This window comes from Ammodytes marinus (genome assembly GCF_949987685.1).
Source record: "Ammodytes marinus genome assembly, chromosome: 11".
NCBI classification, from domain to species: Eukaryota; Metazoa; Chordata; class Actinopteri; order Uranoscopiformes; family Ammodytidae; genus Ammodytes; species Ammodytes marinus.
The window spans coordinates 12,527,718-12,541,394 of record NC_137215.1 but is presented as its reverse complement, the minus strand read 5'-3'; the positions used below and the strand labels follow the sequence as shown (position 1 = coordinate 12,541,394).

The window sequence follows — 13,677 nt, the reverse complement described above, 5'->3', positions numbered from 1 at the left end:
AATATTTCATCTCTGTTTCTTGTCACTAAGCTCAGGAAGGTCAGGGGGTGACACATTTACCCTTTAAAAAAAGCCTCCTGATCTTTTCTATATTTCCTCATTGTAAAGAAAATGCCATGCAAGGTAACCCTGTCCATACCATACTTGATAGCGTGCAAAAACGTGTATTTATTCACTACTGAAAATAATCCAGAACAAATGCGTTATTTTTTTCCTGTTTGAGTTACGTTGACTAAACACGACAGCGCCATGGTGATTTATTAAATAACTTTCATAGCCTTGAATAGATAATGAAAGTATATAGCAAAAGAGTATGTACAATCAGTACAGGCAGAAGACATGGTAAATAGTTTTTAGGCAGCTGTGAAGTCCAGTTTATTGCCTCCAGCACCTTGTCTCTGCTTGTGCACTCCTTTTTCCTGATTGCATACGAGCAAGCACGACCATCAATGTAGCCATGAAAATCTTTCTCTGTAGGACAGCGGTGTTTAACAACATGGATCATAATGTGTGATCCTTTGATTGACATTATCAAAGTGCAGCCTTTCAAAATCCTCGTAATGTTACACCTTTAAATCCTATTCAGACAACTTTTCACAGGTTCAATGGAAGTACGTCACATTTGATACTGCTAATGGACAGTTGTGTGATGTCTTAAGGTTTGAGAGTAGCCGTACTTTCAGTCATGTTGCCATGCTCCACACCATTAGCAGACTTCTCAGTCAGCCACAGCTCTATAATGGCTCCCGCTGTAGGTGGAAATGTTTTTCAGAGATATGTGATGAACTAAGTCGAGCTGCAAATGGACTGTTTATTTCCGCTCAGTTGTTCACAATCATGTGGCATTAAGAATGGGGTTTTTCTTTTTTTTCTATCTTTAGAAGTTTTCTGGCTGAGCAGCGAAAGCCAGAAAACATCCTAGTCTCACTTCAGGACAATTTCACCTTGCTGGACCCTGAGCACCTAAATGCAAACTTGAAGTCATAATCTTTGACATTTAAATAAATGGCTATTTACTGTTCTCTCTCGCCATACTTTTCGATTTGAAACTCTAATGCTCGGTTTTGAATCTCCTTATTTCATTCCGCCTTTTTCTCATGTTTCTAAAATGATTTGTAGATGTGATTTTAATATGTAGTACTACTTCTCAGGTGAGTTATGCTCTTTTTACTCTGGGCACGAAACAATGTCAAAAATAAATGAATAAACAAATGGAAAACAGCATTTTCATAGATTTAATTGGATTTCATGCAACCAGGGTTTCCTCCAATGACTCAATTCTGGTTGAAATAAACTCTTTATGTTGAGAATCACTTTCTTTACAAGTGTCAAAACGGCAGCTGATATTTGACTCATAAATGTCATGAGCAATTTTCTCCAGGGCTGGCTCTACATCAGATGGGTAATAATTAGAAGCAAAGGTGTCACTCTGTACGGATGACAGACTTAAAGGACTCAGCATTAACTCACATTTTGAAGTTTGCATTCAGAAGGTTTGAATTCAAATGTGGTAAAAAAAAATGTTTTAAAGTCTATAGCCATGCTAGAAGCTGTATGAGGATGGGTTGGTTGATGTGCTAACATGCTCACAAAAACAAAGACAATGTCAGCATGGTGATGCTAAGCAAGTATGATGAATTCCATTTTAGTTTAGCTTGTCAGATGATTACCAAAGGCATAACAATACACCTAAAGGGACCGTGAAAGGGTGAAATAAATTGTATGGTAATCCAGTGAATAGCTGTAGAGACATTTCACTGACAACCAAAACATTTTAAATTTAAGTTTTACTTTTATACATCCACTTGCCTAATGGATTGATTGAAGAAATGGCAGATGTTGATCCACCAAGTCATCCTGTATAACTGTGTATGTTTTCTGTAACTCATATATGGTCAATTCTGCCTGTTTTGAACACATTAACAGTGTGTTATGTTCTAGTTTTTTGTGTACATCCGTGTGTGGGTCCTCATGTGTGACCATTGCATCAATTGTCCCCCAGGGAGTTAGGTTTGTCGTCCAACAAAAAAAAACTCAATATCTGTGTTTTTGTGTAAGCACTGGGGTTGTGTGTACTGTATGCATGTTGTGTATGCGTGTGTGTGTCCGCTTTCATGGACATTTGTGATTACTGCCTGCTTTGTGGAGAGGCTTCACTCATTTACTCTCATCACTGCTGATCTTAATGGACCAAACAGAGTAAAAATAGACCGAGAGAGAGAGAGGGCTGCAGCTTTTTCACATCAAGCCCTGTGTGTGGTGTGTGTGTGTGTGTGTGTGTGTGTGTGTGTGTGTGTGTGTGTGTGTGTGTGTGTGTGTGTGTGTGTGTGCGTGCGTCTGCTGTGAGCTGAGCTGAGCTCTTCCCTCCACGTTGAAAGACTCGAGTACCTCCAGATGGAGTTTAGCCCAGTGGCAAGCTTTGATGAGGTTGTTAATGTTCAAATTTTTATTTTTTTCCATTTTGATTACTTAAAGGATTTCAAAAAAGTTAATAAAATTAAGTCTCAAGACAAAGTCAATTTATTATATCTGCTCTGTTCTATTATAATGGTGGAGTTCACAATACACAAAGTCACAGTGACCATTGACCTCCAAAATGTAACCAGTTATCCTCTAATCAAAGTGTGAGTATTTGCCAAATATTATGAAAATCCCTCAAAGTGTTCTTGAGATATTTGCTGCGTTTCAATACCCGTTCAACATGCCCTCGTGCACTTGCCCTCGGCACTTGCCCTCGGGGGAATCCCCGCCGCCATCTTAAGTGTCGTTCCAATTGTCTGGAAACTGAAGTGAACTTGGTGAGATAGATCCTCGGAGGGCTGAGTGATCGAGTGAACATCCATGGTCACTCCGAGGTGGATATCACCCACAGTGCATTGCAGTTCGTCTTCTTCTTCTTCTCCTTTTATTTTCCGGTAGACTGTATGCTTTTAGGGACATCACGGCCACCCACAGGACAAATATATATGTATAAATATATTCCAAAACGCCTCAATTAGCCTATCCTATTTCCATAGGAACAATCCAGTGAATGTATTGCAGTTTACACATTGCTGCTATAACACCGATGGCTGCCAATTGTAGGACTATTTAAAACAGATGTTTTTGGTTGAAACTAACAGAAACTAAGAAAATACGTCGGAGCAAACAATTTACAAGTGTAAGTGACACTATATTGATAATCTGGATAATCATGTCGAAATTCAATGTTTGTCATGCTGGAAAAGGCTTTATGCAATATACTTTAGCAGCATGTTATAATTTTCTATTATTTGCATTCAGAACTACCTAACTGACAGTCCATTGTGACTACAAGGGCAAGTGGGTTCCATTTAAATCCCCCGCTCCTCCCCCACCCACTCTCCCTCCGTGCTCCAACTTCCCTCCGTGCAACGTATGCTGGTACGTCATACCAAGGGCTGAGGGTAAGTGAACGAGGGGAAGTGCAACTACTAATGAAATGCAGTGATTGCGTTCATGAGGCATCATGAGGTCACAGTGACCTTGACCTTTGACCTACAAAATCGATTCAGTTCCTCACAAGAATGGCCCGGACTGATGGACGGACACATAGTGCTGAGGGATAATAAGACCAAAGTAAGGAAATATCCTGTCACAATAAACTCACTTAAAGTCAAAAAGCTCAGCCTCAGTCCGAGGACTTGATTCACTTCCTGATTCATTCTCATTTCCCTGCAGGCGCTCGCGTGACAGCTTCGTTTTACAGCTAAACTTTGGTGACATACAACCGATTGACATGTGGAAGTCACTGTGCATCAAGATCAGCATCCTGAAACACACACACACACTCAAAGACACACAAACACACACACATAAAGTAGCTCACACGAACCGGATGTTACCCTGTCACACACCAACTCGCCTCCGCTATCCTTGGGCTGACATGAGCTATTTGCGCAAAATTTAAGTGAAAAAAGGGTGAACTTAAAAGGATGATTAGATAAACACTAAGAATAGCGACAGAAAAGACGAAAAGAAAGATGTGCCCTATTTTCAGGAAAACACACAAAATAATGAAATAAGACACACATTTTTCTCCTTTTTCTCAAGCAAATGTATTGATACGCTTCTGCATGCCATTAAGCTAAAAACCTGCGTTTTCTGTGTAGCTACAGTATCTCACAAAAGTGAGTACACCCCTCACATTTCTTCAAATATTTCATTATATCTTTCCATGGGACAACACTGAATAGTAGGGTTAGGGCAAGGTCTCTAATATCCACCAGCTCCGTGATGCTGTCATGAATGGGTGGAAGAGGGTTCCAGTTTCAACCTGTGAAGCTCTGGTGAACTACATGCCCAAGAGGGTTAAGGCAGTGCTGGAAAATAATGGTGGCCACACAAAATATTGACACTTTGGGCCCAATTGGGACATTTTTTCTCAGGGGTGTACTCACTTTTGTTGCCAGCAGTTTAGACATTAATGGCTGTGTGTCGAGTTATTGAGGGGACAGTAAATGTACACTGTTATACAAGCTGTACACTGACTACTTAACATTGTATCAAAGTGTCATTTATTCAGTGTTGTCCATGCAAAGATATAATGAAATATTTGAAGAAATTTTAGGGGTGTAGTATGTTGCACCAGTCCTGCTTCTTAACACTCCCACTCCACACACCAACACACTCAAAGACAACCAGATGTAGCAGCCAGCCCTAATGACTTTTACAATTAGCAGCAGGTCTGATTGTGTTGGGGATGTGTCTCTGCGCTGCAGCCGATCAATACATCTGCCAGATAAATGACCCTGAGTCGCTGAAGGCAGTAAAAGGCCACAGCACAGACTAATCAGCAGCAGCTCTTGACGTTTCACAAAATAGTCCATTTGCTCCCATCATCGTGGCATTTCCTTACATGTGTATAGGCTAGGTGTTCAGCTGCTTCTCCCTTCTACACCCACACATCTGTGTATCCTCTATGTGCAACAAATGTGTCTACAAACAGTTAAAGCCTTATATTTAAACATTTGTAGTCATGGGAATGAATGTTTGTCTAGAGAGAATATCTCACACACACCTGCAACTAAAGTGAAAGAACCAACCCCTAAACTATATTATTTCAAAGACTATACATTTTTTCATGGTAAACAGGAAAACTCAATCGTAGTGCATTGGGAGAGCCAGCAGGGTTTTCCCATGTCACAGGACATCCGGTTGAACAGTCATAACCTCCATGCCAGAACTAACACATGCACGAAAGTTGACTGATGTGTCATCAAAAGACGCATACTTGCATGCACACACACACACACACACACACACACACACACACACACACACACACACACACACACACACACACATACACACACACAAATAGCAACTCAGCTGTAAGAGAGAACGACGTGAGACAAATGGGTCATGCTGCAAATGTCAGAGGTAACTATCTAATGTCAGTGATGCTATTCACAGCTTCATAGCTCACTGACCAATGTGAGCAAACTTCTTTTTTAAGGTGAAACTATTTTTATCCTGGGAAGTTTTTCAAAAGGTGGTGAGGGCTTGTTTTGACTGGGTAATGCCCCACAGCTACAGGTCAGATTCTCAGTGATGACAAATTATTTTATCCCCTTCAGACCTGCATTTTTTCTGCTGGGCAAATTTTTTAACTGATTCAGACTACTCTTCAACATAAAAACAGAGTGGATATATTTTTTTTTTCGAACTCATGTTTTTATGAGTTTTTTTTTCATGCCCATTCCAATGGACGTCAGGACACGATGCACGTAAAATGCCATAAAAACATTAAAAATAAAAGGCATATATGTCCTCGGGTATGGCCTAAACATCTGGAACTGGATGTTTTTGAGTCTGTGTAAGTTTCTGAACATGCACATCAACTTGATGGTGTATCGCAGCGAGGATAGGGAACAGCAGTGAGGTCACCAGGAAAGCCCAGTGCCTACTAGAAGAGAGGGAAATGCTATGACGCAGTCTGAACATGCACATGAAGACAATATATGTAGGATTGTAGATAACTTGACATAAAAAAGAAATCAGTTTTGCCTTCAGTAAAGGATCATGGAACTTCCTACACATGACCATGCTTTTTATAGTATGCTAATTAACCTTTGACAAGGTTATTCGTCCGACTCCTGATGTCCATTGCAATGGACATCGGACTTTGAAAAAATCCTACAAATTAATTACGTGACATATGTCACTTGTAATAGTTGAAATTATACTGAGAGCACGTTTGTTTGACTAGCATGAACATACATGTAGATTTTAGATTGAAAATGGGCAGTTACTCTTCCCTCTCTGGATCGGCTCAGCCATACTTGTCTTGTCAGATGTCTGTCACTCTCTCAGAGCATGCTCAAAGTCATTACATGATTTTGATTGGATGATTAGGATCCAATCAGTAACCAGCAGTGCTGACATCATCCAATTACAGAGTATTTATTGGTTTAGAGCAGGGGTGTCCAAACTTTTTTCACTGAGGGCCACATACAGAAAAATCTATGAAGGGCCGGGCCACTTCGCAAAAATAACACATTTATCAGGACATGTAGCTGCTCTGATGTTTAGTTTCATAGTGACTTCGTAAATTGTAATCCTTCTTCACGGCAACACTTTCCTTGCACATTAAACAGACACATTCCCCCTCTTGTTTATATGCCAATGATACACCCAGTGTTTTCTGCCTTTGCGTCCAATGTCCAGCAGGGTGAAAATAGTATCCAGCCGAGGTCCCGACCTCCTAGGAGGGTCCGGGGGTATGCCCCCCCCCGGGAGATTCTTTAAAGTTTTTAAAGTGAAATGCATGAATCTGGTGCACTTTGAGAGGGAAATTAAGAGGCTAAATCTGAAGAATTTTGTATGAAAAAAATGGAGACACTGTGTCAGATGAATTAGAAGCTATTGGAGAAGGACACATAGATTTTCCATAATAATATTAATTTAAAATAAAATATTATGCAGGGTCCTCTGGGATGGGCGTGTTGCTCTTTTTCTTTTATGGGACATATTTCTCTGTAATATAATGAGTGCATTTAAATTATTTAAAAATTAAAAGCGCCATATTACATTATATTTTAAAAATGTGCCATGGGCCAATCAATCAGTGTTTGACACCCCTGCACTAGTGGGTTAACTAAGAAATGCAAAAAAAAAACAAAAAAAAAGGGCCATATTACATTATATTTTTTAAATCGGCCGCGGGCCAACAAAAAGCGGGCCCGCGGGCCGTAGTTTGGACACCCCTGGTTTAGAGAAAGAAACATGTCATGTCCATTCCAATGGACGCAGGGTCTGAAGGGGTTATCATGCAAAAAAATAGGTTTACATTTTATTCAACACACTCATAGTAAATTGGCAGTTCATGCAGAGAAACACTTTTGTTTTCCCGGCTATGAGAAATTACAAGTTGATGGCAATCTCAAGTGCATGACAACTTTTATAATAAGATATAATACCTCATTGGGGACTGGCATTATGCCGATTTATATGTAATACATTTGTGCAATAATTCTACAATTATTTATTTGAAGAGTTGCTTTGTCTCGGTTTGTAAAACATTAAAAGTGTTCAAGATATTAAGGTATTCCTCTTCTGTAATCTGTGGGGTTTGTAGCACACACGTTTTCTTTGTTAGTGAAAGCACAATGGATAATTAGCATGCACAATGTGGCCTGGATCTTATTTATATCACATTTTTCCCCTTTGTTCCCATCAGGATATGACAATTCCTAATGATATTATAATTTAATGAACATGACCTGGTCCCAGATAAGTGGCAGGAAATTGGCTGGGTGGGTCCACCAATGAAATTTTTTTTTTTTTTTAAAGATGACTTCATTTAAGTTTACTTTAAGTTTTTGCTAGAACTGACTCATTATGAGTCTATGAGCTTCCTCAATGCTGTGATTACCAGTGGTGGTGTTTGCTGCAGGCCTGATGGTGCAGATATTCTGCAGAAATACCCTGACTTTGAAGTCCCTATACAGTACTAAAGGTTAAGTTATTTAAAAGCTGGATGCTACATTACACATGGTGAAGCCTGATCACAAAATTTCCTTTGACCGTTTTACTTACGATACCAATTTCAAACATCGATCTGTGGCTGAAGTATGAAGACCTTGTTAATGTATTGGATTGCCAAAAAAAAAAAAAAAAAAAAAAAAAAACAACTGAAAGAAAAGGTTGTGGGATAAAAAAAATAATGGAGTTGTGGCATGGCAGGGAAAGAGATGCAGAGAGGAGGAACCTGACAGGGAGGAAACAAATGCTGCCCTCTGGTGAATAAAACAAAAAAAAAATCACTTAAGTAACTGCAGCCTCAAAGAACCACAAAAACAAGGCAAGTTTTTTTAAATGTATATTTGAAACGAAATACAAATACAGTACATTTAAAAACCTCTTGAAGACCAACATTTATTTAAAAAAGAAATATAAAAACGATTTAAAAGACAATATATACACACATCCATTTCATTTTAAAACATTATAAAACTGTACAATTTAGTCCCTCTGTGTGCATTTCTCTTTAATACATTTTTTGGCATCCGGTTTGTTTGTCGCTCGCAGACGACAACATCTTTAGCCAGACGTCACTGCCTGGTTGATTGTCCCAGTAGTGGTTCATCAAGTGCTTCAGTCAGTTGATTCTGTCAGTCAGGGCTCAGCATGTAACATTGTGTACACAGTGAAAACAAAATAAAAACAGTCAGTGATTTAAAACCGTCAGTGAAGCTCCGTCACAGGCGCTTGACATTCCTTTTGCTGTGAGCGCTGCCTGGTATGATCTGGGTGGTCTTGTAGGAAGAGAAGTGGGGCCGGGGTTGCACCGTTCTGCAAGGGCTTGAGCCGTGGAAGGCCTCCTGACAATGGGTGCAGAAGTCGTATTGACAGTTCTCGCGAGTGCACGTGGCCCTCATAGCCTCGGCCAAATGTTTTGCCGGTGAGCCGCAGCGCTTGCAAGGACGCAGCGACTCGTGCTGCTTCAGACCGCTGGCAACCTGGACAAAGCAAAACAAAAAACACACGCACGTTTGTTTTAAAACAACAGTCTGAAGAAATAAAATGTACATGTATGTGTTTTCCATAGCAGAAATTTGATGCGAGAATATAACCTCTGATCTATACACAATTGATTGCTCACCCGCATGTATTCTTTGAAACGTGGACATTGGGAGTCTGCCATGCTGCCCTTCAGAGAGGCAGATGTGCGTTTGTGCAACCTGCTCGATGAGGAGGAGGAGGAGGAAGATTGTACGGGGGTTGAGGAGGCGAGGGTCTGCATGCAGGATAGCACCACCCTGGACACAGCCACGTCTCTCGTCAGACCACAGCTTCTTCTCACAGAGCTCACCGACTCCTAAAATGAGAATTTAAAAAAAGAACCCCATTAGAACATGAAAGACACATGAAGTACAGTAAGTTTCAGGAAAATGTGTTATAGTTCAAAATCTGATGCTCCAAAACCCAGCAGGCTTAGCGGACTGTCCCCCATTTTCTTTCACACAAAAGGCATTTGGAGACAGATTCATATCAGTTCTACTGTTCCCCGTCTTAAATTGTGATCAGCAGAAGTTACTTCCCATCGACTGAGCCTCCGAGTGCATACAACCAGCAATCCGACGGATATGTAAGCAAGAGGCACAACGCTAGAAGTTCAAAGCACAACGCTATCATGAAATAGATAAGTAAAAGTATGTCACAATTGTTTGCCTACTGCATGCAACTCAAGCTATGTATGGTCAGCAGTAGTATTCATGTACTATGTAGAATAGTAAAAAGAAAGAGTATGCTATTTAGGACGCAGGGAAGCTGTGGTTTCAGGTTTGGGACATACAATAACTAAGGCAAGTAAAGATCTGACGCAGCATACTTCCTATGTACAGTATGTATTCAGGGTGTGGTGCTAGTGAGATGATAAGTGTTTCATGCTTGACAGGAATGCTCCAGATGGCCAGAGGCAACCTTTTACAACTACCTCTAAAACGTGTGTTTAATTTTGAGTAGAACTGTGTGGCATCTCCTCACCTTGAGCGACTGTTCAGATTGTTGACACCGGCTCATGGCCTCTCTATCCTCACAGATGATCTTCCTCCACGTTCTGCTCACTTTCCTACAGCTGTGAGGTCGGAAAAAGGTGTGAACACATGATAAATATAGAGAAGGTGCAAACATTCTATCTAGATTGAAATTGCCTTCTAAACATGTACTTCCATACAATGAGTAGTTTTCAGAAGTAGTCTAGTATCGGAATATGGTAGATTATACTTCGATCTGAGCTCAGTAAAAAAATGCGTACAAAAAGTGTCAACTTTGAGCAAACTTGTTTCCTTTATGGCTTGTTACATTTTGTTTTGTAGACTGATAAAGAAAATTCCCCTTCTCACTACCTTCAAAACCCTTGAAAGAATGAAAATTGGACATTGCTCATCCCTTGTAAATGTGAGTTGCTCTTTGCACATAAAGATGCGTGTGTATCTTTACCTAATGAGGTCCATGTCTCCCAGCATGGTCAGGATGTTTGTCAGGATGCTTCTCATGTTCAGTGACAGCAGAGATGAAAAGACATCGATGTATTCCAGTCCCATGTTGCCTCCGATCACCCGATCCAAAAGATGATCCTCAGCCACCTTACTGACGATGCTCCAGTCAAAGCTGAGAACCGGAAACAATATAGTTATTTACAGAACACATTAGAGCAGTGCAAGTCTAATATGTTTTAGTAAAGAAACAGAAAACCATGAAGCAAACTTCTGTCTGAGGATTACCCAGTGAAACGAGACCACAGGAGTGCAACGTTTGCCAGTGTAAACTCTGGTAGCAATTGTTAAAATCTTTAGGGTTAACCATAACCCTCTCTAAACCATAGTGCATGTGAGTGTTACATTTGTATGGCCTTGATATGGTTTCACTGAATATAGGACAACAATGGGAAAATAATTCCAAGTCCCTTTTTACAATTTTTATATTTGCAGACGATCTTAAGTCAGAACTATTTTGACATAATTTTCTCTCAATACAAATGGAGCACCAACTGGCACCACCCAATGTGTAGCATTATCAAACTTGTGTGCAACTGGAGGATGAAAAAGCATTTGTTCTTGGCTTAAAAAATAAATAAATAAACACAATATCAGGTTGTAATCCTACCATTTATTCTTCTGATAGCCCTTGGCCAGCTCTGCACACACAGCCCGCTGAAACCTCAGTATAGGTAGGTTGGGGTCATCGTTATGGCTGGATGGGGTGGATGACAGCGAATACGTCGCTGCTCTCCTCCTTGGACAGTCCACAGGAGTGCAAGGAGCCACCGGACGGATAGAGTTTGTCCTCCCTTGACATTTGGTGGGAGAACTCTTAGGCGAGACTGTCTTTTCTTTATGTGTGGTAGCAGCAGCAGAACAAGGCAGAAGGGTGGGTGTGCATTTTCCGTTGACGTGGTCCTCTTCGTCCCCATGGTGGTCATCAATGTGACTGTTGTGCAGAGAGAGATAGCCACTGTCTTCAAAGCCACCGTCCTGAGTGGCGTCGTGCTCCTTGCTGTTCTCCTTGTTGTGGACCGCTCCGGTGGTGTTGTTAAGAGAGAACAACACTGTCCTCACACAAGCAGGTGGACACTGAGGTTTGATGGGGGAGGGTGGTTTCACAGGGGAAGCTTTAAGGTGAAACACTTTGGAGTCTGCAGCAGAGCTTTTCTCCATGTTGTTGGCCCTGGTAAGGTCGTACTTCATGATGACTTTCCGATAGTAAAACGCATAGAAACTATGTTGTATGTAGATTTCTGGATAGAGAGAAGACAAAGCAGAAGAATGTGTGAGGGTTATTTAGGTTTTAAATACGAATGCATCTGCCAAGCCTGCCTAACAACATGGCTGCCCTCATGCCAGGGGTCCTGCAGTGTAAGTCAAGATACATTTAAGACTAAGATTTTTTTTAATGCCACTCACTTAGAATTAAACCAAATAACTATTTTTACAACAACCAAACCTGTAGATTATAAATTTAACGACTTCAATTACTTTGAGTTAGGGACAATTTCGCCATAAACATGACTTATTCGGTCAAGGGAAAAAGCAAGAGGATATAATTCACTATTGAAAGATACGTTTTTATTTCAATACGGTATATCATTTTTATTTTTTTACATTGCAACGTCAGAAAAAAAGATTTACAATACCCTTGTCATGACCTGTAGGAACCATAGACCTATAAGGTAGGAACCCTGCATGCGAACCAACTTGAATAGCACAACCTCTAGTCAAAAGCTAAGTAGGAAGCTGTATGATATGAAAGAAAGACATACCATATGATATGTATTCCTATTAAACTGTTAACATAACCTTTCGCTATATTTGAAGACTTTTCCCTCGGAAAAATTCGGCACAATTTAAACAGATTTTGGCGCGATATATATTTGGCGGAAACATAGCAGTGACGTGAAGCTACAGACAGTCTCCGAATGCATAAAAGCCTACATTATTTTAATACCTTTGTGATGAACTTACTATTTCACGTGGATGTGATTTGTTGTAAATTAACAATGTCAAATATCCTGGTTAACTTTATATACCTGCTCGTACACACGGAGAGTGGTGTGTAGTTACGGAAATAGCGTGTAACTAACTTACTTTCTCAGCTTATCTGGAACAAGATGCATTAGTCAAACTATTAGCACTCCATTTAGTCTAAAAAGTAAATTGTAAAATTACGCCGGTTCGTTATTTGGCGGACTTATACTTCCAGTTGACCGAGTTAACTACCCCAGCTAGTAGCTAATATCTAAAGTATTTAACGCCTAATTAACATGAGCACTTCGGAAGCAGCAATTATATTAAATGAAGAAGCGTCTTACCTCACGTTTGTTGCTAACGTCATCCAAAAAACAGACAATTTTCCCTCCTTTAAGCTAGTGAGCTTACTCTCGGCTGACATTCGCTCAAGCGCTCGAGACTGATAAAATGCTCTGCTGCTAAAAGTCCGCCAGTTGCTACTGCTTATTTGAAATCCGTGCGCAAAGGCGCAAACCAATCGCTGCGAAGGGGGTGTTTGTCTCTTTAAACTCGTCAGCCAATGGAAGATGAGATACAAAAATGTCACCGCAAGTTGACGTCGTCCCGCTGGTATTTCACTCCGACGTGAAACACCTCAAAATGTGTGGTTTCTTAATAGGTCCATGGGTTATGAACTACTACACTAGGCTATACTTACATTATCGGTATATGTGAAGTTAATAAACCTTAGCCAAATGGAATATTAGGCTATACAAAAATACAGGTAGGAATGTTGTTGTGGTAGTCTAAATTGAACATTAAAAAAATCAAAATAATATTTCTATAGCTAAATATTGGAAAGGTAATTCAGGGCAAATCTACTGCAGCAGCTATTTACAGTCTCATCTGTCAAAAGGCTGACAAATGTAACAATGTTGTTTTGATGAAGACAATAAAGAATATTTGTTCTAACAAACTAAGCTCCATACGCAGTGTATTGCACAGATTTTTCTTGCAAGAAATTACACTTTGTTAGGGCCCTGTTTCAGGTTGCATCACACTTTTTTAGTAGACACTGCAATCCAACAAGGTAATTTAGCCTTTAAGCTACCAGTGGGCTATGAGGTCATTTTGTAGCAGACAGTTAAATTATCTTTTAGATTTCTGTCAGGAATCAAACTGTTTGAAAAACAAGTTGAAAGACTGG

At 40.2% G+C, this 13,677-nt stretch overlaps 1 protein-coding gene across 1 annotated transcript; it reads right to left on the bottom strand.

The window, feature by feature from the left end:
• Positions 1 to 8,493: 8,493 nt before the first annotated feature.
• On the bottom strand, positions 8,494 to 12,956 carry fbxo5 (F-box protein 5). Its single transcript, XM_080036465.1, has 6 exons — positions 12,833 to 12,956; positions 11,131 to 11,761; positions 10,465 to 10,635; positions 10,009 to 10,099; positions 9,125 to 9,340; positions 8,494 to 8,981 (listed from the first exon to the last, which is right to left on the bottom strand). Exons 2-6 carry the CDS (start codon positions 11,709 to 11,711, stop codon positions 8,721 to 8,723), a joined length of 1,320 nt encoding a protein of 439 aa, XP_079892591.1. The 5' UTR covers positions 11,712 to 11,761; positions 12,833 to 12,956; the 3' UTR covers positions 8,494 to 8,720.
• Between the last annotated feature and the right edge of the window lie 721 nt (positions 12,957 to 13,677).

Coding starts and splice junctions, on each gene's coding strand:
- fbxo5 (XM_080036465.1), bottom strand. CDS start 11,711: ATGAAGTACGACCTTACCAGGGCCAACAACATGGAGAAAAGCTCTGCT. Junction 10,636..11,130: donor GGCTATCAGAAGAATAAATG/GTAGGATTACAA, acceptor TCCGGTTCTCAG/CTTTGACTGGAGCATCGTCA. Junction 10,100..10,464: donor GGAGACATGGACCTCATTAG/GTAAAGATACAC, acceptor CCGACCTCACAG/CTGTAGGAAAGTGAGCAGAA.